Here is a 22,222-nt window from a genome sequence, read left to right on the forward strand (position 1 = left end):
CACTCTGGCCAGTGGCTGGAGCCCAGAGCGCCGGCTCCCCACGCCCCGCACGGCCGGGCGCAGCGGCAGGCCTGTGGGAGGCTGGCCCACCCGGCCTAGGCACTTAGGCCCCGTGGGCCTCAGGAGAACCTCCAAGCCCGCCGGCTTGCTCACTCGGAAACCCCGGCTCACCTCAGCTGCCTGTCGTACTTTTGCTCCTTGAGTATCTTCCCTTGCTGCGCCATGGCCGGGCCTGCCCCGCGAACAGCAAAGCCGCGTAAGTAGGCCGCCACCCACTAGTCCTCACGCAGGCGCACTAAGTGCCCTTACGCGACCTCCTCCAGCGCGCCGCCAGTAGGGGGCGTCGCCGCTGCACTGCGCACGCGTCACTGGGAAGCCGGGGAGCCCAAAGATTGGGTTCCAAACAGTACTTTTCTCTATACCTGCAGTAATTATGGAGAACTCCGTTTTTTAAATCAAGTGATGATCCTTATCACTGATAAACCTTAGTCCTCTTCTGGGTGAGTTCACAGTTCCTGAGAGTCCGCCAAGAGGAACAGTACACCAGCATACTTGTATATGGTATTCTATATAGAGAAGCTATAGATGGGGGTGGGGTAGACAGAGGGGCCCCACCCCACTGCTTCCCTCCAAGAATGTTCCCCGTGGTGACGCAATGGAAAAGGTGTTTTGAACGAGATGAAACAGCATCAGGTGACAAATGAGTAGTGGATTGGAGAGTCTGAGGAGCAGCTAGGGCTGCCTGTGAAGCTCATGAACAAGGAGGAAATTAAAGCTGCAATTGCCATCATTCTTGTGACACAGGATGGCTGTCCTCTGGTGGCCGATGCTAAGGAAGGAGCTTACGAGCAAGTTGAGGACAGTAGGTAACAAGAGGCTTGGTGACAAATAAGAATTTCCTTCCTCTATCCCAAATCCTACTGGAGTCTCCAGATGAATGTTTGCCAGATCTGCCTGCACATTCTGAGATTGTTACCCCAGCACACAATGAGTGTACATCCACACACACAATCCTTCCAGCCTTGTGGGATGGGGGACGAAAGAGACGACTCAATTTGACAACAATGTTGCAGTGCTAACAAATGCACTTCCCCTGTGCACAGTGTCAGGACCAGGGTGAGGGCATTCCCTGCCCTCATCTTCCTCACAACCCCAATGGAAGCCAACTGATGGGAGAGAAAGGCATGAGGCTTTCCCAACTCATCATGTGCGTCTATTGTTACATTTCCTTCTCCAGTTAAGACAGGTGAAACCTGAGAGATAATAAAATACACCCGGGGAATGTGAGAAGGTCAAAAGTGAAAGGTGAAAGTTCACTGCATGGCTTCTCATGCACCTTGGCACCAGGAAAGATCGACAAATGTAATTGGAAACAACTACTGGGGGGGGGGGGGTAGGACAGCAGGTGTTGTACTGCCGAGAATGGGTGGTTTTGAGAAGCATTCAGTTGTTGGTAACTGTAAAAGGATACCTCAAAGCATGCATTTCTTACAATTTTTAATATTTATTTATTTATGGGTGCATGTGCAAGAATGTCATTGTGCACTCATGGAGGACAGAGGACAAGTTGCAGAGGTCACTTCTTCTTCAACACAGGTTCCAGGGATAAAGTCAAGTCTTCCAGTTTGGCAGGAAGACTTCTTGTCACCTCTCCTTTAAGGAAAACTTATGCTTAAATGTGTACGTGTGTGAGGATTCACACGTGAGTGCATGAAATATGGACCATGCCCCCTGGAGTTGTGGTTACTGGTGATTGTGAAACATTCAGTGCTGGAACTGAACGTGGGTCCTCTGCAGAGCTACAAGGGCTCTTAACTGCCCAGCCTTCTCCCCAGCCCTTTAAAAGAATGGGTGCAAAGGAAATGAAAAAAGGGGGGGGGGGAATTAAAGAAAGGAGTTATATCACTGCAGTCACTTTGGATAAAAGAATGAAGCTGGGGCTGGAGAGATGGTTTAGCAGTTAAGAGCACTGACTGCTCTCCCAGAGGTCTTAAGTTCAATTCCCAGCAACCACATGGTGGCTCACAACCATCTGTAGTGGGATCCAATGCCCTCTGCTGGTGTGTCTGAAGACAGTGACAGTGTACACAAATAAATAAAATAAGCAAGTCTTGAAGAAGAAGAAGGAGGAGGAGGAGGAGGAGGACCTTTGTAGACGCAAGCTTTACCCCATGTGTGAGTAGAGATTTCACAATGTGGGGGTGGTAAAAAGATTTTAGTTCGCTTTTGTAAGCAAAACTTTTATAGTGTTTTACAGAAAAAAACCTAATGTTTAATGGGTTTTACACGCTCAACTATATAGGCTTGGACTGGGGGAGGAAAATAGCCCAACTTAAGAATTAGAAAAAAAAATACTCTGACATTTCTGGTCAGACCCAATTCAAGTCTGTTATTTCATCCATCCTTACTGATCTCTATCCAGAGACATTGGATCTACAGTTTTGGGGGAAGTTGAGGACAGCTTGTAACCTGTGAGAGACCAGCCAGGAAAGCAAACAGTATATATAGTGTACTGCTTGACCTCTAGTCTTCCCTGTCTGTCCGTGTCACCTTTGCTTTCTCCTAGGTGCTCATTGTCTCATTCCTGCCTCTCCCTAACCTCCTAAGCAGCCTGAGGCAACAGCGGTCTATAATGTTCTCACTCCTATTCCTCACAACTGGCTCCCCACTTAACGTTTACAAAGTATTTGATAAACGTGTGTTGAACAAAAGGATAAAGGAAAAGACTCCTGCTACATTTACTTACTTTAATTTATGTGTGTGTATTGTATCCTGGGTAGCAGAAGTCATAGTTACCATCTCATCTGACCATCCCTTCAGCCTCCTCGGCTCTCTAATTCTATCTTATAGGTTAATAAATAGGGAAGTGCAAGTTCAAACTTAAAGAGGTGAAGCTATTTGCTCCAGGTCACACAGCCAGTGATCCTGGGAGTGTGAACAGCATCTACCTGGCCTATCTGTGTCTACAAATCCAGGCTCATTATTTCACATCTTAGGTATACACATACACTCAAACTTGAAGTGGAACTCTGTGTGTGTGTGTGTGTGTGTGTGTGTGTGTGTGTGTGTGTGTGTGTGTTGCTAGGGATCATATCTAAGAACTTCTTTTTAGTACTAAAAGTAAGGATTCCAGCCTAGCCCACAAGCCCTATATATAGCAAGGAGTGAGGTGGAAGCATTGTTCTGCCTGTTGGTGTGGAACTGGACATCTGCTGTTTCAATATGTGTCCACAGGGATCCCTGAAAGACGAGCAAGGCTGGGACAACCCCTCACTCTCTTCTAGAGCAAAAACTACTGTACTTTGGAGAAGGGAAGTGAGACCTGGTCAAGGTTATGTGACAAATAAGACATGGCTTCACAAGCTGCCCACACTCTCTTCCTTCAGCCCTTTCTCATACTCCCACATCACTTATCCCCTGCACCACTGAAGTCTTTGAGACCAAAGAGTAAACTCTCAAGCAAAGAAATCAACTCAGCTTTAAAGAGAGCACGGAACTGAACCTGGAGGTGTCCCGATGGGGGACAGTCTTCCCCAAGTTGACATGAGTGGGCTGCTGGGGCCACTGGGGTTTCACTTGAAAGGACAGATGTCATTTGGATCTTCATACTTGCCTAGATTCCCAGCACTAGCAGGAAATTACTGGGAATGGCTACAGGAGAGAAAGAATTGGATCTTTTGCTTGGTGTAATATGTTGTGTGTATCTCTTTAAGCACAAAAGAGGAATTCACAAATGCTCTTTCCATTTTCACTTTGTATCTCCCCCACCCTCCCCATCTCTGGTCTTCTCCCTAGAATCTACACATTATCCTTTGCTTTCCTTGACCCCTTGCGTATGCCTATACAAATGAGAAACAAATGTGAAATTCACTTCCCGCCTTGCTGTGGTTACAAAGGGCGTGAGTGAGGAACCCAGTAGTCCGGATTTTCACCTCTGCTGTCATTTATTCACTGTGTACTTTTGGCCCATCACTCAACCTCTCTGAACCTTGCTATCCTCATCTGTAAAATGGGGTATAAATCTCTCTCCCAGGGGTACTATGCAGATAATACTGGATGCATGTCGATGTGAAGAATTCCAGTTTTCTTCTTTAAAAAAAAAAACAAACAAAACTTTTCTTTTTTTTACTTTTCTTTTCTTTTATGTGTACAAGTGTTTTGCCTCCATGTATGTCTGTGCACTATTTGCCTGTCTGGTGCCAGAGGAAGCCAGAAGAGGGTGTCAGATTACTTGGAATTGGAGTCACAGACTGTTGCAAGCCACTGTGTGGGTGTAATGAATCCAACCTGGGCTCTTTGCAAGAGCCACACGTGTACTTAACCGCTGATTTGTTTCTCCAGCCCCTGCTTCCAACTTTATTCTTTTTAAAGACTATTTCATTTTACTTCATTTCGTATTTTGTGTGTGAATATTTTGCCTCCAAGTATGTGTATGTGTACACTTGCATGCCTGGTGCCTGAAAGAGCCAGAAGAGGATGTTAGATCCCCTGGACTGCGAGTTATAAACAGTTGTGAGCTACTGTGTCAGGACTGGGAACCACACTCAGTCCTCCACAAGCACAGGTGTTCTTAACTACTGAGCCATCCAGCCACCCAATTTTATTCTTTAAGTATTATAAATGCATACGGAAAAGGTCTCAATTGGTGTGAAGAGGAAGGGACAACAGATGATGTACCATCCAAAGATCCTGAAGGGCATTGTAGCTCTTTCAGGGGAAGAGTATTTGATTCACTGCAGGAGACAGACTCTACATGTCCCCCTGAAGGCCCCTGCCTTGCCAAGCTGTAGTTGATGTTTCTAGCTTGGAGATCTAGAGCTTCAGTAATGTTTGAATTGCCAGATGTGAGGGTACATGCCTTTAATGCCAGCATTTGGGAAGCAGAGGCAGGCAGATCTCTGAGTTGAAGTCTAGCCTGGTCCACAGAGCCCGTTCCAGGACAGCCAGGGCTACAGAGAGACACTCTGTCTCAAAGAAACAGCAAACAAATGTTGTTGGAATCTCTATGGGTTGCTGATCATTCCCTATACTTGGGGTCTTCTACCCCTACCCTGAGGTCAGATCTGTGTGGAGAGCCCATTTCTGCTCTTGGGTCAAAGAGGGCAACTTTCCAGGACGAGCAAATCACTGAGGTCAGCTCAGCTGACAAGCTATCCATTAATGAAACAACTTTATCTAGGTCCCTGGAAGAGGAAATTGAAAGAGTGAGAAATGTAGGGGAGCCAGGTAGATGAGATGAAAGGTCAGCCAAGAGAAAGAAAGGAAAACAGCAGCCCCTGGCCAATATCTGACCAGCAGGAAGATTTTACAAATGGTTCCTCAGCTCTTCTTGGGCATAGGGCCGTAAGTGCAGTTATTTGTCTGTCCTTCCATCCACCCATCTGTTAATCTTCCCCAAACTGTCTGCTGAGGCCTAGCCAGAAACAGCCTTATCCTTGGCACAAGGCCACATGTTAAGATGAATCAGATTGGGCCTCATGGAGCCAGTGGGTGGAAGACAGAAGACATACCAAGAAGAGGGTACAGCAAGGACCAGGGCTGGTGGATGGGGAAAGGTTGGGCAGAGGCAGGTATTAAGGGACCTTGACTACAAAGGGGAGGGCCTAAGTGCCCAGCAGGTGCATTGATGGTTATTAAGAGAGAAGGCACAAATAGCAGGCTTTAGCAAGACAAGCAGAAAGTCCCTGAAAGAGGGAGGCTCCAGAGAATAAGAGAGAGACTGGGAGACAGGACTTCATGTGTGATTACACTAGAATGTCTTTAGTGGGTCTAGCCTCTGTCTAGTACACTGTTTGATGCCGTTACTTGTTACTTTCTGCTTCTACTTCAGGGCTCTAATCGCCCTTGGGCCAAGAGTTTGAAGATTGCCACTCCTATGCCTCCTTCCCACATCGACTTCAAGATGCCCAGACCCTCATATCCACAGGATCCCCTTGTCCTCGTAGCTTCTGAAGCCAGACAAACTGGGAATGGACACCTGGTACTCCAGCTAGCTGACCTTAGGCGAGTCATCCTACCTTCCCCTGCCTCCGTCTCCTATTCTGTTATATAGCAGCAGTATAGGCACTGTGGCTGGGAAAGGTGGCTATATCACAGGAAGGACCTAAAGCTTGACCCAGCCCCATCACAGCATCTGGAAAACAGGCTAAGTTTCAGTTCTGGACACTTGGTTGTCAGCAGAGCAGGGAACCTGGGGAACCAACACCCAGGTCTTCAATGATGGACAAGCCTGGGGTGGAAGATGCAGTGTGAAATCCTGTAGTCCTCAGCATGGATAGTATCTCCTGTCCCAGAGTTCATATCCGTGCTGACAAAAAAGGAAGGAGGGTGGTGGGGACCCAGAACCGATAAGAGATGAGGAATAGGCTTATCGTTTCATGACCTATCTCGACCTGGGACTTCACCGGCCAGTGGGCGGGTGGAGGCAGGGCAGGACCAGCCTCTTTTGCACTGTTGGGGGGTGAGGGGCGGGTCCCTGGGGAACCGCTCCTCCTGCCCGCCGCCACTTTAAGAGGCTGCTCCACCGCAGCAAAGCCGGGCCGGAGCCTCAGACAGAGCAAGCGGACAGAACGGAGCCGGCAGGTGCAGGGCCGCGGAGACAGCAGCGGCATGACCGGCCACCACTGTTGGGGCTACGGCCAGGACGACGGTAGGCGCAGACCCCTGGTTCTCACCCAGCTGGACTCACTGAGACCCGCGGGTCCGACCAGGTTTTTCGGAACCCGCAAGCCCCACGCTCCGGAACCCACCCGGACCTCTCTCTCGTGCAGTCCCCAGAACCCAACCCCTGCCCTCTTCCTCTGATCCCAGCTCAAAGTCCGTGCTGCGCCCCGGGCCCGCCCGCGAACCACTGGGTAGCTGAGCGAGTCCTGCCGCCGCCTCCGCGCAGCGCGGGACTGCAGCGCTGGCTCCCACCCGGCCCGCACTCTCTCTCCCCCGGCGTGCGCAGCGCTTGCAGGTGGCTTAGGGCGACGGAGGCGGGAGGGGGGTGGCCGAGATGCAGCGCCATGCGCGGGTGTCATTGCGGGAAGCGCGCACAATGGGTATGCAGGGACCTCCCGGGAGCTGGGCTCCGTGTCCCCAGGATAGTTTCCCCGTTGAAGTGTCTGAGCTGCGGTGCAGACTGGTACGCGAGGAAAGAGGGAGGGCACTTCGGGACACAACGGGAACGTCTGAGTGTCTACACCTGGGAGAGTGTTTCAGCGAGTCCTAAGTGAGTGGGGCCATGGGTACCGGATCTGGCCAGGAGGACCGCTCCCTCATTCTGCCTGTTTCCTAGGATGCAGAGAGAGTACGGAAGAAGCCGGTGAGCCAGACAGCTTGAGTGTGGGTCTGGGGCAGGTCAGCTCCGTTTGGGTTTGTTTCTTGCCAAGAAGAGATAGGGTGTGGGGCAAGGAAGGGCTTCTCCATTTCCCAGAGAAGAAGGATGATCACCCAGGATCCTGATTGTCAGGAGGGGAACCCAGGCAGGGCAAGTGGCGAGGGGAGCAAGTGCTGAAGGGGGTACTGTTCCTCCAGCCCCACTTTTCTCAGGGATTGTCACTTTGTGAGCGCGAGCGAACGTTCTGGGCTATTTATTGTCTGTGGTAAGAAGTTGCAACTGACCAGAGGGAATCCCATAGTTGCTGCAGTTTCTGCCTTCTCTGAGACCCTCAAAGACTAAGGACCATGTTTTTGGAAGGGCAACCTTAGATTTGGACATACTAGACTGGACGGAGACATTCAGGATAAAAGGAGGTGACAGAGACCGGCAGAGATGGTGAGAGAGGCAGAGAAAAGCCAAGGTTAATAAAAGACCATCTCCTGTCTGCAATGCACTGGATCCACTTTTAAGTGCCGCCTGCCGCCCCCGTAGTCCCAATGCCCGTTCCTAACCTTTCTACTAGCTCTGTCCTCCAGCTCTGTGCTTCGAGCATCCTGAACAGCGTGTTCTCTTCAGGCACCTACCCCTCACGCAGTCAGACCTGGGCGGTCCAGCTCAGGGAAGAGAAGGACAGAGGACAGAGGTGCCCAAATGCGGCATCGCTCACAGGGCTTCAAAAATAACCCAGTAGGGCTGGGCCACCATTCTGAGTCATCCATTGGGGACACAGCTCTGTCGGCACCTGCTGCTGTTTTCTCGGGAAAACTTAAGAAGCCAAAAAGGGGGAGAAGCACCAGCCGGCAGTAGCTCTAAAAATAGGCTGCCTCTCAGGATGTTCCCCAGGGAGATGCTGAGCCTCCCCACTGCAGATGGAGTCTCTGGGAGGCAGGTGGTGGGTGCCTGTGGGTGTGCATGCAGGTGTGTGTGTGTATACACATGCATTCTTGGGAATATGTATGCATGGGTATGTGGTCTGCTGTGGTCCCTTCATTGGGATTCCAATAGAAGGTGTTTATGTATGAGGTTGCATATGTGTATGTGTCAGATGTAATCAGCAGGACTGGGGGTGTGCAGGGGGAGCTTAGATCTGCTGAGTCCAGGTCACTGCATATTCATGCATATATGTATGTATACAAGAAGATCTATATGGGCCTGTCAACACGTGTTTGGAGAAGACAAGTAGAGGCAGTCCATATACATGCTATATGTTTATACCAGTGCATGTGACATGCTATGTGCTTATACTGGTGCATATATGTACATGTGAGCATGCATGGCTGACCTCAGTTTCTCATGTCTGACATGAACCCCATGCTGCTTTCTTTCTACTTCATAAAGTTGTGACCGTGAGGAGAAAACACGTCCCCTACTGAAAGCCAGGTTGATGAGCGGTTTTATTATTCCAAGTGCCGAGTTTGCACTAGGTTCCTTTGAGGTACAGAAGAGGCTAAATTGTTGATAGCGTCAGGTAAAATAGAGTGGCGTCAGATGCCCAAGGGCCTCCCTGAGTGTTTGCTGGGGGTTGGGTGGAGTTACTCGTTGGAACCACCTCTGAGCTCATGGCTGTGTTAGATGCTCTGCTCTTCAGTGCTTCTCTGGGCTCCTGTTAGTGATGGGGAAGAGGAATGGGAGGGATTTGGAAGCAGTTTCCCAGACAAGGTGATGGCAGGTGAATGACAGAAGTGAAAGAGCTGGGTTTAGGATTGGGGTTGTGTCCCCCCAGAACTTGGCTTGTCCCCCAAAGCTTGGCTGGCCTGAGTCCTTGACCCTTCTATACCTATAGGTCCTTCAAATTGGCACAAGCTGTATCCCATTGCCCAGGGAGACCGCCAGTCACCCATCAATATCATATCCAGCCAGGCTGTATATTCACCCAGCCTGCAGCCACTGGAGCTTTTCTATGAGGCCTGTATGTCCCTCAGCATCACCAACAATGGCCACTCTGTCCAGGTGGACTTCAATGACAGTGATGACAGAACCGGTAAGTGGCCCCTGCCAAAACCTAGCACCAATCCCCTTTGGGCCCATACCATGGGTGGGGCCGTCTTAGGAGGGGCAGCTTGCTATGGTAGGGAAGCAAAGCTCTCCCTCTCACTGGCCATGGTAAGGCCTGGAGCTCTTAGCCTCATCCTCTCATTGCATAAAATGGAGCAATAGGATCTATTCTCTAGAGGCATAGAGGAAGCAGAAAAAAAAAAAAAAAAAAAAAAAGACTTTTTTAGTCCTGCATAAAACAGATGCTCAGGAAATGCTAACTCCCTTCCTTCCATTCCTCTCAGAGCTTCAGGTCAGGTTTGTTTCTACTCCTAGACACTCACTGACCTGCCTATGGCCTAGGCCCAAGCCCTCTTCACTATGATCAGGGCAGGCCCCCAAAGAAAGATGTGCCCAAGTATATGCTACAATTCAGGCAGCCTCAGCTGGGTGGTGGTGGTTCATGCCTTTAAGCCCGGCCCTTGGAAGGCAGAGGAAGGCAGATCTCTGAGTTGGAGGCCACCCAGGTCTAGTACTGAGCGAGTTTCAGCAAGGGCTACACAGAGAAACCCCATCTTAAACAAAATTAAACAAAAAGAATTCTGTAGCCTCTCATTTAGTTTTCCCAAGAACCCATTACAGTGCCTGAGGCCCGATGGTAGAGCACTTACCCAGCATGCACAAGGCCCAGTGTCAACCCATCTGGGGCTGGTGATACAGCTTATTTAGTCCAATGCTTTCTTAGAATGCAAACATTCCTGGGTTCCAGCATCTCATAAAACCTAGGTTCAATAGTACACACCTGTAATCCCAGAACTCCGGAGATGGAGATAGACATTCAAGGTCAGCCTTGGCTACATAGTGAGTTTGAGGCCAGCCTGGGTTACTTACCCCATCTAAAACAATACCTCTCTGTCACCCTATCAGAGAGGTTCGAAAATCCTCTGCTCTTGCTGCAGAGGGGAGAAAGCCTAGCAGATTCTCTAGGAACAACGGACAAAGCGCCCCTTCATATTGACTCTAGAAAAAGTCTTCACACAGAGCCCCAGACACAGATAAGGAGTCTAGATGACAGTTCATGGTGAAACAGTTTGTAGGCCAGAACATACCTGCTCCAGCCTCATAGGTCTCTCCAATTTATCCCTGACCTTCAAAGTCCTCACCATCATGAACCAGAGTGAGGCCTGCAGGAAATTGTGGCAGTGCCCTCTGAGGCCTCTTTGCTTTAAGACCAGAGTCCAGGTTTCCGAGATAAATTCCTAGGCAGAGGCCTTAGGAAAAACTCTTTATCAAAGGGACATTCTTATCACAGGCTCTGTGAGAGAGTGCGTGGGGTAAGAAGAGAAACTGTTAGGTTTTTCTATGTAAGGAAATGTGATTTTTTTTTTTCTCTTCTCTGTCCCCCTACTCAATGAAAGCATTCAGAGCCTAACTGTCTAACAGGAAATCAAGAGAAAAGAAAGCCCCGCCTTTCATAAGGAGAGTGATTTTAGTTATTTAGCTCTGAGTTCCCTGGTTGGGTAGTAAAAAAGAAAAGAGTTTTTCCGGAAGAAGCAAGCCTAGCAGAGCCTTGGAAAAGAGATACAATGTATTACCTAGTTTTGTATTCTAGGAAGAGTCTTGGGAAGGCAACAGGGGACCTTAGATGACCCTGGATGGCAGTTATGAGGGAGCAGCTTTCATGGCTGTGCCTTAGGACAGCCTTCAAAGGCTCAACTCAAGCAAGCTCTTTGTCTTAGGACCGGAGTTCAGGTTTCCAAGGCAAATTCCTAGGCAGAGGCCTTAGGGAATAGTCTTTAGTGAGGATTTGGTTAACTGGTCTGAGGCTTCACACTAGAGGCCTGGCTGGAGCTCTACTTCCCCCAGGAGCCCAGTGGAAAGAGGAAGATAGGTGGGGTTCTGCCATCACCCATTGTAGGTTACTCTGAAGGTCAAGTGGGCTGGTACCCCCAGAGCATCAAATAAATACATAGCGAGTTCACAGTGAATAGCAGAGCATCTGCAATCATAGAAAGCAGCTGTTCTCAATCTGTGAGTACCAATCCATTGGAACTGTGGATCAAATGACCCTTTCATGAGGGTCACCTACAACCATCAGAAAACACAGATATTTACATTACTATTTGTAACAGTAGCAAAATTACAGTTATGAAGTAGCCACAAAAAAAATGTTATGGTGGAAGGGGTGGGGGTCATCACAACAAGAGGAACTGTATTAATGGGTCGAAGCATTGGGGAGGTTGAAAACCACTGATGCAAAGTGAGAAGCAGGACACCCCTCTGGTACCATCCTGTGGGGTTCTAGGAGAAGTAAACTCGGACAGTAGAGCCCTGCAGATGGATCGGAAGGTCTCCTGACCACAGAACAGATTAGTGTTCTGTGCAAGCCACCAAGTCCAGGTCCTGATTCCTTTTGTTAGTCTGTACTATGGCCTTGGATAGCCTGCTTCTGACATAAAGCGGCAGAGATGGACCTCTGGACTTTGTCCTGGTCACCGGTCATGAAGTAGCCTGATGGAATTGAGCTTAGAGATGTCACTTGATCCAAGAGCTCACATTCAGGCCTAGCTAGGGCCTTTCCACACACAGATCTCTTTCAGCTGGAAATTCTATCAGTCCCAAGAGGCCTTATGTGTAGCCCTAGATGACCAGCTATCAAGGTGAGAAAGTTACAAAATTGCCATGGCTGGGGCCCTCCAAAGAGGCTATCTGTACAGGGGATGGGACTGGGAGGCCCCAGAACTGACTGGGAATGTAGGGATTCTCAGGACGTGGCCCCTGTTCCAGGGCAACGGAATGTTCTGGCAAGGCTCCATGTTGGAGGGAAGCAATGCAGCCTGGTTGGTGGTTAGGAGGGTGGGGCACAGAAGCTATAGGTTTTCGCTGTGGGTATGCTCGGCACCTTGTTATGTGATCAGTGTCCTCCTTCATAAAAGGTCCAGCCAGGCAAGGTGGCACATCCCTTTAATCACAGCACTGGGAGACAGAAGCAGGCAGATCTCTGTGAGTTCAAGACCAGTCTAGTCTACACAGTGAGTTACAGGTCTACCTAGTGAGACCCTGTCTCAAACACAGGCGCACACGCGCGCGCGCACACACACACACACATAATAAATAATAATAATAATAGCAAGATAAAATTGGTCCCAAAATAAATTCTGTCCCTCCTGAACTACCAAGATAACTAAAAAACATAATTGTTCTCATTCAGCCATGGGTCAGGTCCCCAGAAACGGGATGTCTATTGTTTGTGGGAACAAAGGGTCTGAGAGACAGGAGGCCAGCTTCTACAGGAAATCTGAAGTTGGGAGGGAGGGACTAGTATAAAGTCCTACTGTATCAGAACAGGCTCCTTACCTATTCAGTAGGCTGTCACACCTTCTGCCTTGACCCAGACTAGGGTTCCAGACTGTAGGGACTGGTGAGACAAACCCATGTTCTATCCAGCAAGTTTTCCACGTGGAAAATATAGACTCCAGCCAGGCTTAGTAGTATAGGCCTGTGATCTTAGCTACTCTGCAGGCTGATGTGGGAGAATAGTATATATGAAATGAGCCTAGCAACTTAGCAAGACTCTAGCTCAAAATAAAAATGTCCAAAAAGGGTTGGAGATTAGCTCAGTGGTAGAGTGCTTGCCTAGAATATTTGAGGCCCTAAGTTAAGTCCCCAAGATAGCCAAAATAGGTAAATTATGGAGCAAGCCCTTGGTCGGATATAGCTCATCAATAGAGTGCTTGTCTAACATGCATAAAGCCCTGGGTTTGATCTTTAGCATCACAGACAGACAGACAGACAGACAGACAGACACACACACACACACACACACACACACACACACACAAACACACAGTCCCTACCTGGGCTGCCTGCCTGGGTCCTAGCACTGCCACTCACCAATGAACAGCTACATCCCACTTCTACCCACAGTGGTGTCTGGGGGCCCCCTGGAAGGGCCCTATCGTCTCAGGCAACTCCACTTCCACTGGGGCAAGAAGCGTGACGTGGGCTCAGAGCACACAGTGGACGGCAAGTCCTTCCCCAGCGAGGTGAGGTCTTTTTCACTGTATCCCTCTGTTGCCTGGGAAAGGAGGGTATATGGGACAGTGGAGGAGGGATGGCTCAAGGATGCTTGGAGAAGGACTCTGAAGAACATGTGGAGAAGCACCTGGAGCCTTTGGGAGATACCCCTCCCAATCTGCATGCTGTCCACACACCTGAACTATGTATGCATCCTGGAGTTTTAGGAAGGACTCAGAATGGGATGGATACTACCTATGGTTCTCCAGGGGCTCCCTCAGATCCTGAGATTAGGGGGCTTGCAGCCTCACCTCTTACAGAGGGAGTAAGGGAAGACTGATTTCATGCCCCTGCTGTTTCTGGATGCACTCAGCCCTGGTCTGGCCTGGCTTGTTCTTGCCTCTCCAGCTACATCTGGTTCACTGGAATGCCAAGAAGTACAGCACTTTTGGGGAGGCGGCTGCAGCCCCTGATGGCCTGGCTGTGGTTGGTGTCTTCCTGGAGGTGGGTGGTGGATCCCCAGGGCTGGTAAGAGTATGGGAGACTCTCATTCCCTTAGTTTTGGAACGAAGGGGTTGGGGACTCACACTGTCTTCTTCCGGACAGACAGGAGATGAGCACCCGAGCATGAACCGCCTGACAGACGCACTCTACATGGTTCGGTTTAAGGTGAGACCGGCGGGGTTGCTCTTCCTATCTGGAGCAGCCAGCTGGAGAGAGAGGGTGGTGGAGACTGGCTCATGGAGTGGCCCATTCACTTTTGTATTCTGGCTGCACCCCTAGCTAAGACCCAGTGTGAGGGCTGGTTCCTCGGGCCAGGGACCTGGTGTTCTTCATCAGGATCCCATGGGTACCTAGCATATAATATCTGATCATATGGTTGGTGGTCTGCTACATCTCCCCAGTGAGGGCATCCAAAGGCAAGGGTATGAACAGGATGACCAGAGAGTGCCTGAAGCCACAGATTTACACGTAATCGAATGAGAGGGCCTGGCCCTGGCTGGGAATTAGCACCTAGGGTCACAGATATTTGCCTACAGTTTTTATCATTGTGTCAAGAAGAGGCCCAAATCTTCCTGACAGCAACGAGCAAGGAAACCCCTGGGATGATCTTAGTAGGAGCTCTGTGCTAATTCCTGGGTTTCCATCCTTCCCAGGACACCAAGGCCCAGTTCAGCTGCTTCAACCCCAAGTGCCTGCTGCCCACCAGCCGACACTACTGGACCTATCCTGGCTCCCTGACCACACCCCCACTCAGTGAGAGTGTCACTTGGATTGTGCTCCGGGAGCCCATCAGAATCTCTGAGAGGCAGGCGAGTCCTCCCGAGTTCCACGAATAGAAACATTCAGACTTCAGTCCTGGCAGGATGACTTCTAACCAGCAAGATGTGGTCTGGGCCCTTCCATTTGGCTACCATTTTGACTACTAAACCATAGGATCTTTGATTGATGTCAGCTTGGTTGTTAGCCCTGAAGACCCAACCATGGCAGGAAAGAACGGGCCTGATCCTGGGATCACTGTGTTGCAGTCAGAAGGCTACAATTGCCCAAATGCCTCAGCTAGACAAGATTAGAACCAGCCTTCTGGTTTCATGTTCAGGGGCCCATTAAGAAGCAAATAACTAAAGCTGACTCTCAAAGAAAAGAAAGGGCAGGGAGAGTGGAGTCATGCAGGAGAAGCAGAAGGGTAGAGTTCCCTGAACAGCATCTGGGATCATAGAGGAAAGATAGCACACCACCCATCCCCGCCCTGACCATTCTTTTTGTCTTAAGATGGAGAAATTTCGGAGCCTGCTTTTCACCTCAGAGGATGATGAGAGGATCCATATGGTGAACAACTTCCGGCCACCACAGCCGCTGAAGGGACGAGTGGTCAAAGCATCCTTCCAGGCCTGAACTTCCCACCTACCCAGCCAGCCACTGGGGCACCATCCTCCCAAGGGCTTCCATGTCAGCGGACACCAAACCATCTGAGGCTCGTACCCAGTTGGGGGAGGGGGCTACGAGCCCTCCTTCAGCTGGCTTGCTCCTTGACCACATTGAAGGGGTCTTGAGTTGGGGGTACCCTCCTGCTGCCCTGGGGGGCTGGAAGAACAGGGACTGAGCAGAGTCCAAACCAGGGCTGCTTCTGTTCCCCCAGATCCAAAGGCTCCTGAGAACTTCCTCTTGTCTTCCCCGCTGGCTGTTATTAACAGCCCCAACTGGAGTTCACACTGTGATGGCCAAGACACAGCTCCCCAGGGGGTAGGCAGCTGTCTCTGCCATAAAGACTCAAGCAATAATTAGAGGTGGGCAGAGCTGCCCACTCTGCATTACCTCTTCTGCAGGCCTCTGCCATACATGCACCTCACTGCCAGGCCATTGCAATAGCACTCAGATGCTGGAGGCGATGTGGCCTCCTCCAGCCATCTGCTGCCACGGGCAGGCCCTGGCTATAGCTTACATACTATCTCCCTTTGTTCCTACCCAGCCACCAAAGCCACCTACATAACAAGCCACTCATGTACTAGCAAATAAATTCATTTATTCATGGAACCAAGTCTCCCTGAGTGCCTATGCTCTGTCCAGTACTGTTCGAGGCTCTGGGGAGCTGGTGGTAGTGAGTCAAGGAGCAGAATGAGCCACTCCCTCTTTGGGTAAAGACGTATAATTCTAGCCAGTGTTCTGAGGTGGAGAGGACTTTGAGGTAGAATAAGCATGAGGCTCCAGGGTGAGAGTTTAACTACAGGGCTGATCTATAGGGCAAGGGTATGGGGTGGGGGTGGGGCTACTGAGGAGCCATTGGAAGGGCCAGGTATGCAAATGGGGCAGATTCCCACAGAGTGAGGGGAGGAACCAGTGGCCCTTGACTAGGAGATAGAGAAAAGAAGAGACCAGAGAATCTCCCCAGGGAGAGGGTAGGATGGAACCCTGAGAGGAATTGATTGTGTATTTATCAACCCTGGAAGGAAAATTTAAGGTGGCCTAACATCTAGTTCTAAATTTTGAAATGTACAAAAACCTAAAAATGAGCGTCCCCTTAAATTGACACCAGAAGTACTTCCTTCTCTTCCTATCAGTCTCAGTTCTGGTCCAGGGAGCTCCTGCGGCCACTCACACTGGGGTTTAGAGTCCCAGTGAGTATTGTGGCCCCAGTGAGGCAGCCAAGCAGGCACCAGACAGTGAAAGGGCCCAGGCATAAAGGGCTGGGGAGGTAGAGACCTGGGATAGTGTGAAAGTACACATTTGGCATGGGCATGAGGGGCACCTTGGGGAGAAAGAGGCTGGCTAGAAGCAGAGCTGGCCGTCTGAGAGCAGGTCACCCGTATGCCAATATCCCTATTCTTGTCACTTTTATTATATGAAAAAGGCCCTTTCAGGTCACAAGTTACCGCTGGGCCCTGGTCCTCTAACTTTGCGTTCTAGAAGGTTAGAAGGGAGCTTGAGAGGCTTGGTGGTGTAGACCTATAGTGCCAACAACTCTGGAGGCTGAAGCAGGAGAATAGTTGAGTTCAAGATCTTGCCTGGGTGGCAGACTGGGAAGCAACCTGGTAAGTCAGTGAGACTAAGACTCAAGGTAGAAAGCAAAAAGGAGGGAGGGGCCCCCAGAGTACCATCCCTCTCTGGGGAGCTATGGCAGTTGTTGGCTAGGGAAAGGGAGTCATTTTTCTTTGGGGGTGTGGTTACTGATAGGCGGCTGACGAGCCAGTGGGTGCAATGGATGACTCTACGTTCCCTCTCACGTGGTCAACATTAATGGGACTCAGTGGGCTAGTAAGAGTAATGGCATGAAGTTTAGAGTGAGATGGATTGGTGGGTCCCAGAGAAGGTGAAGAAGATCAAAATACATTATATGCCACCCCGTGTTCACTTCTCCCTTGGGGTAGTCAGGCGCATTGCACACCCGGCTGGACTGGAGGAAAAGAAGCTTAGCCAGGCTGGTGGGGGCAGGCAGGGTCTTGGTCAGCAATGAATGGGAGGAGAATGCACAGGCAAAGAACACACACTGGGAGCAGCTCTGGAGAAATGGCTCAGTTTATTGGGGGGGGGGAGGGGAAACAAAGGCTATTTAAACCTTTGGGGGGGGTGAGGAGGGACTACCAGGGTAAGTTTACATCATTGGCCAGGGCCAGGGTGCTGAGGACACCTCATTAGCATAAGGAGGAATTCCAGATGCTGCTGGACACCTCATAAGGGGAAATGAAGTTTAACCTGGATACTGGCTCTGTGACTTTCTCTGGCGAGGCAAGGTTTGGAGGCACAGGGTTATGTGCTCAGGGACATGCCAGCCTAGGGCAGTGGGGGCAGCAATCCCACTCCTGCCGATCTCAGACAAGATTTCCTGGGTTTGGACACACTTCAACCCGACTCTTGCTCCTCCTGGTCCCACAGCTCCCTGGCCCCACAATTGTATATGTGTATGGAGTTTCCAAAGAATAAGTAAAACATTTTAAAAATAAAAAGAAGGCTGGGGGTGTGGCTTAGCTATAGCAGCACTTGTCTAGCGTGCATGAGGTTCTAGGTTCAATCCACAAAACTATGAAAAGAAAGAGAGGGGAGGCTGGGCGGTGGTGGCGCACGCCTTTAATCCCAGCACTTGGGAGGCAGAGGCAGGCGGATTTCTGAGTTCGAGGCCAGCCTGGTCTACCGAGTGAGTTCCAGGACAGCCAAGGCTATACAGAGAAACCCTGTCTCAAAAAACCAAAAAAAAAGAAAAAAAAAGAAAAAAGAAAGAGAGGGGAGGGGAAGAGGAAGAAGAAGGGGAGGAAGAGGAAAAAGGAGGAGGGAGAAGAGGAGGGAAGGAGAAGGAAAAGAAAGAGGAGGAAGAGAAGGAAGAGAAGAAGAAAGGTAAGGGAGGGAGGGAGAGAAAAAAGAAAAAGGTGAAGCTTACTCCATTCATTGTACCTCCTGTTCCCAAGCTCAGGACACATCTGCCTCCAGAGTGGGTGAGGCTGGGAGAACAGGAAAGGGGGGACCCCTCAGCAGTGGCTGCCCTTGACACAGGGCCAGGCATAGCTGTGCCCTGGTTTCAGGCTGGTTTCTTTCTCTAGGTTTCAGAAGCAAAGAAATGGTGTGTGGGGGTGGTGGTGGGGAGCATGTATCTGGAGGCACATTTTCCCCAGTTGGGGGCAGGTGGCTTTGGCAGAGGGGAAGTAAAGCCAGCAACGCGAGCTGTAAGAGCAATGGAAGGCCTGGAGCAGAGGTCCAGCTCTGTACTGTCTGAGAACTGCTGTTACTCCATTTTATGGTCAAGCAGCAGAGGAGGCGTTGGAATAGATAGGTCTGACAACCCTCTTGCATTTAGATCTAAGGAGGGAATGGAGAATGAGGGTGTCCTCCTGGAGGTGGTAGAGTAGCCCCATTCTGTTGGGTGTGCCAAAGACCTTGTCCAGCCAGCTCCTCTGGGGATTGTGGCACCTCAGGCTTGGCACTGCAAAGGACTTGGAAAATTGGAGCTGGTTTTGTAATTAACCCGAGGCCGCCAAGAATCCTCACTCTACAAGTCCTTTCTCTTAATTCACTTTTTAAATTCAAAACTATTTAAAAACCCGATGTGGCCTCCTTATGTTATAATCACAGCCTAAAATCTGACCCTTTTACATCCAAATGGGATGCTCCAGCCAGATACCAAACACCTCCAGCAAACTTAGCCTCTAGGGACCTAGGACTGGGTCCTGAATCTTCATCCAGAACAAGCTCTCTGGTACATTTCAAGGCTACAAGACAAGATAGGTTCTGCTTGCTCACAAGACCCAGAGAAGTCTTCCCTGGCTAGTCAGGGCAAGGCTCAGAGACACTGACCCATGTAAGGCATAACTGAATCTGTGTCCTGGCTAGGGCCACAGGCTTCCCTCCCAAATACCTCAGAGAGGAGCCAAGTCCAGGACCCCAGAGGAAGTCTTTTCTCTGCGAGATAAGGAGGGGAGGTAGCCATGAAGCTAACAGCCCCTGGAGCTCTCATCACAAAAAAAACTTGCTCCTAATGTCGTGGCCGCAACTATAGCTGCTGCTGCAGAAACCTGGGAATATTCCCTATGGACTGAGCTGGCTATGGACACTCACCCTCTAGGGCTCTCCTGTTGGATGAGTTGGTGGCAAGGAAACTGACAAGAGTTGCTGCCTGGAAGCAGCTGGCATCCTAGTTGATAAGGGCTGAGGTAGCAGAAGCCCTTGGGTTGTAGTTGGAGTCGGCTGGGGACAGAGAGGAAGGGCAGACACCAGTATCAGCCTAGGTTCAGTCCTAAATGACAATGGCTACTCTTGTGGGGACATCTTGGAGGAATTCTTTTTTTTGGGGGGGGGGGGGGCGGGTTTCAAGACAGGGTTTCTCTGTGTATCCCTGGCTGTCCTGGAACTCACTCTGTAGACCAGGCTGACCTCGAACTCAGAAATCCGCCTGCCTCTGCCTCCCAAGTGCTGGGATTAAAGGCATGCGCCACCACTGCCCGGCTTCTTGGAGGAATTCTAACACCCATGGGTCTCAGCACCAATGCTGTGGCTGCCTGCCCTCAAAGGTAGAATGTACTACTGACTGTCACAATAAGAATGAGAAGAGGAAGACGACTGTGAGCATGAAACATTTTGGCATATTCATCCTTTTGAGGCACAAACCTCAGGGCAGAGATTGTAGAACATGCCATTCAAGCTCTCCAAAGCTTCTTTTCTCCTCCATAAAATGGAAAGGACTTACTGGGAGCCGCATCTGTAGCTTCAGATTTTCCTATAGCGATATAAAAGAATGTAAATGGAAATAGTCTTTTGTTTTAGTACAGGAGACAGAACCCAGTAACTCAAGCATGCTAAGCAGATGTCAAACAAGTCATTTCACTAATAAATTTTAGAGTTGGAGGTGTAGCTTAAAAGCAGAGCAATTGCCCAGGTACCTAAGGCTCTGGCTTCAATCCTGTGAGAAGAATAATATGTTTTATTTTTAACTTAAAATGTATCCTAAACATACCGATGTTTATGTATTATCAACATAAACTATCATTGAGATATTTTACATTATTTTCTGTACTAACCTTTGGAATCTGGTGTGTTTTATACTTCTGGCTTTTCTCTACTTGAAGGAGGCTCTATTTCAAGTGCTCAAGGGCCACATGTGGCCAGCGGGGATTGTGTTAGATAGTGCAATCGTAAATCCATCACCCATTACTGGATTATCTGCTGGCACAACTTCTGGGTCTACAAAATGACAAAATGGTTGTAGAAAGGAATCAGACCTGCTCTTGGGCTTTGTCCCCTTCATGAGAGCAGCCATTGTCATTTGGTATCAAGCTGGCTCTCATGCCAGGTCTGCCTCAGCTAGGAAACATGTCCATCCTCCTACGTTGTCATCCCCACCTTGCTAGCCCTGCCTCAGCACCTGGCAGAACATTTGTTCCCATGTAGAAAGACCAAGACTAGGCAAGGCACTGACTACAGAAGGCTGTTGGGGATTGGTGTGGTGTCCCCAAGAAAGATCCTGCCTATGTTTGGAAAACTCAGTCACCCTGAGAGGATTTCCTGGAAGAGTGGCCAAGAGCAGAGTAGCTAGCATTCTTGTAGAGGGGATGGAAGCTTCAGAGCAGACAGGGCAAGAGCTCTTGTCCACAGCATGGGTTCACTAAGAGGAGGTCTGGGGGACACTCAGAGACGCCCAGGCTTTGGGGACTACCAATGCCAAGTGGAGGTTTTCACTTCTGGCTGAGGGCCATAGGGAGCCCCAGAAGTCTAAGAATAGCAGGACTGCTGGCACTAAGGAAGGGAACCCTTCCCAAGGTTCAGGAAGTACTGGGCACCGCTTGGCACATGTTTATTATATAAACAAGAAACTTCAGGGCAATCTGATCAGGTGCGGTCACTGACTGTACTGCACTCCCTTTCTACCTGTGAGAGAGACTCAGGCCTGGCCTGGCAGTCTAAATCACTCCAGCTGTACCTCAGGTGGTTTTGTCTTGAGGGCTATGGGACAGTGAACAGGGGACTACGGAGGGCAGTGAGCCCCGGGGTCTCTCAGGTTTTCACCAAGGAGGACTTGGAATCTCCCCCTCTTCTCCATCAGCTTTGACTCCAAACTGTAAGTTCTCTGGAGGGCATCCTACCCTGTCACTACTTACCAACGCTCCCTGGTGATGTAGGAGAGTGAGATCTTGCTATCACTGCTCCTGAATGTTCAGGGGTAGAGTTTGGGGGTATAACGCCTTCAACCAGATGAAGCCATGAGCATCCGACCCGACACTATTAGAGAAACATAACCCGTTGAAACGAGCTGCCGGGGAGAGCTAGGGTTTAGGACTCCTCGTCTCTCCTCATTACATCAAGAGGGTCTTCTGAATCAGAAAGGCCCATGTCCCCAGACAACTTCCTGCTTGCCTGCCATGGGGCCTCAAATCATTCTATCTGAGTTTCCTGACTCACAGTGAAGACATGGGCTTTGGACGATCTTAAGCCCCCTGAGGAACACACAGTAACATTTCCACAGGGGCAATTTTATCATCACCAGTTCAGTCTGCTGTACACCGCTGTGTGACTTGTCCCTTAGGCCTCGGTTTCTCCACTTTTAATTTTTGTTTCAGGCAGGATCTTGCCGTGTAGCCTTAGGCTGCTTTGGAACTTGTTAGGAGACCAGGCTGGCCTCCTAACAAGTTCCCTCCAGGGTGCTGAGATTAAAGACGGGAGCCTGGTCCAGTTTCCCCACTTATAAAAACGGGAGTGGGGCTAGGGCTTAAAAAAGTAGAACTTACAGGAGGAGCAGAACCAGATTTCCCGGAGATATAGACAGATGTAGGGCTGAGCTAAGGGGCAAATAGCTATGGATCTCAGCTGTGAGTCATCCCCTGTGGGCACCCCCAAATTGAAAGGATCCGTAGAGCTGGGCAAGCCAGCAGGCTGGAAGAGCCGCTGTCC

General features: G+C 50.0%; 2 protein-coding genes across 8 annotated transcripts in view; one reads left to right on the forward strand and one right to left on the reverse strand.

Moving 5' to 3' along the window:
- Nucleotides 1-22,222, reverse strand: part of Nae1 (NEDD8 activating enzyme E1 subunit 1) — a 67,091-nt gene that overhangs the window by 24,452 nt on the left and 20,417 nt on the right. The window contains exon 1 of one of the 2 annotated variants that reach the window (XM_034522644.2): nt 172-297. The exons of the other annotated variant lie outside the window; for it this stretch is intronic. Within the exon in view, the coding sequence (XP_034378535.1) occupies nt 172-224 (53 nt within the window). The 5' untranslated portion in view covers nt 225-297. Of the gene's footprint in view, nt 1-171; nt 298-22,222 lie in introns of those variants that run through there. 2 annotated transcript variants of the gene reach the window in all.
- Ca7 (carbonic anhydrase 7) lies at nt 208-15,889 on the forward strand. 6 transcript variants are annotated; one of them, XM_076915723.1, is made up of 7 exons: nt 208-256; nt 9,147-9,344; nt 13,265-13,383; nt 13,763-13,858; nt 13,961-14,023; nt 14,512-14,667; nt 15,128-15,889. In XM_076915723.1, exons 1-7 carry the CDS (start codon nt 223-225, stop codon nt 15,248-15,250), a joined length of 789 nt encoding a protein of 262 aa, XP_076771838.1. In that variant the 5' UTR covers nt 208-222; the 3' UTR covers nt 15,251-15,889. The 6 variants fall into 6 exon arrangements, 5 of the variants coding, with proteins under 5 accessions (XP_076771838.1, XP_034378536.1, XP_076771839.1 ...); XR_013104864.1 differs by lacking the exon at nt 208-256 and adding an exon at nt 6,453-6,649 and having other exon boundaries at nt 14,512-14,745; nt 15,128-15,259; XM_034522645.2 differs by lacking the exon at nt 208-256 and adding an exon at nt 6,453-6,649.

The sequence above is a fragment of the Arvicanthis niloticus genome, chromosome 18 (assembly GCF_011762505.2).
Source record: "Arvicanthis niloticus isolate mArvNil1 chromosome 18, mArvNil1.pat.X, whole genome shotgun sequence".
NCBI classification, from domain to species: domain Eukaryota; kingdom Metazoa; phylum Chordata; class Mammalia; order Rodentia; family Muridae; genus Arvicanthis; species Arvicanthis niloticus.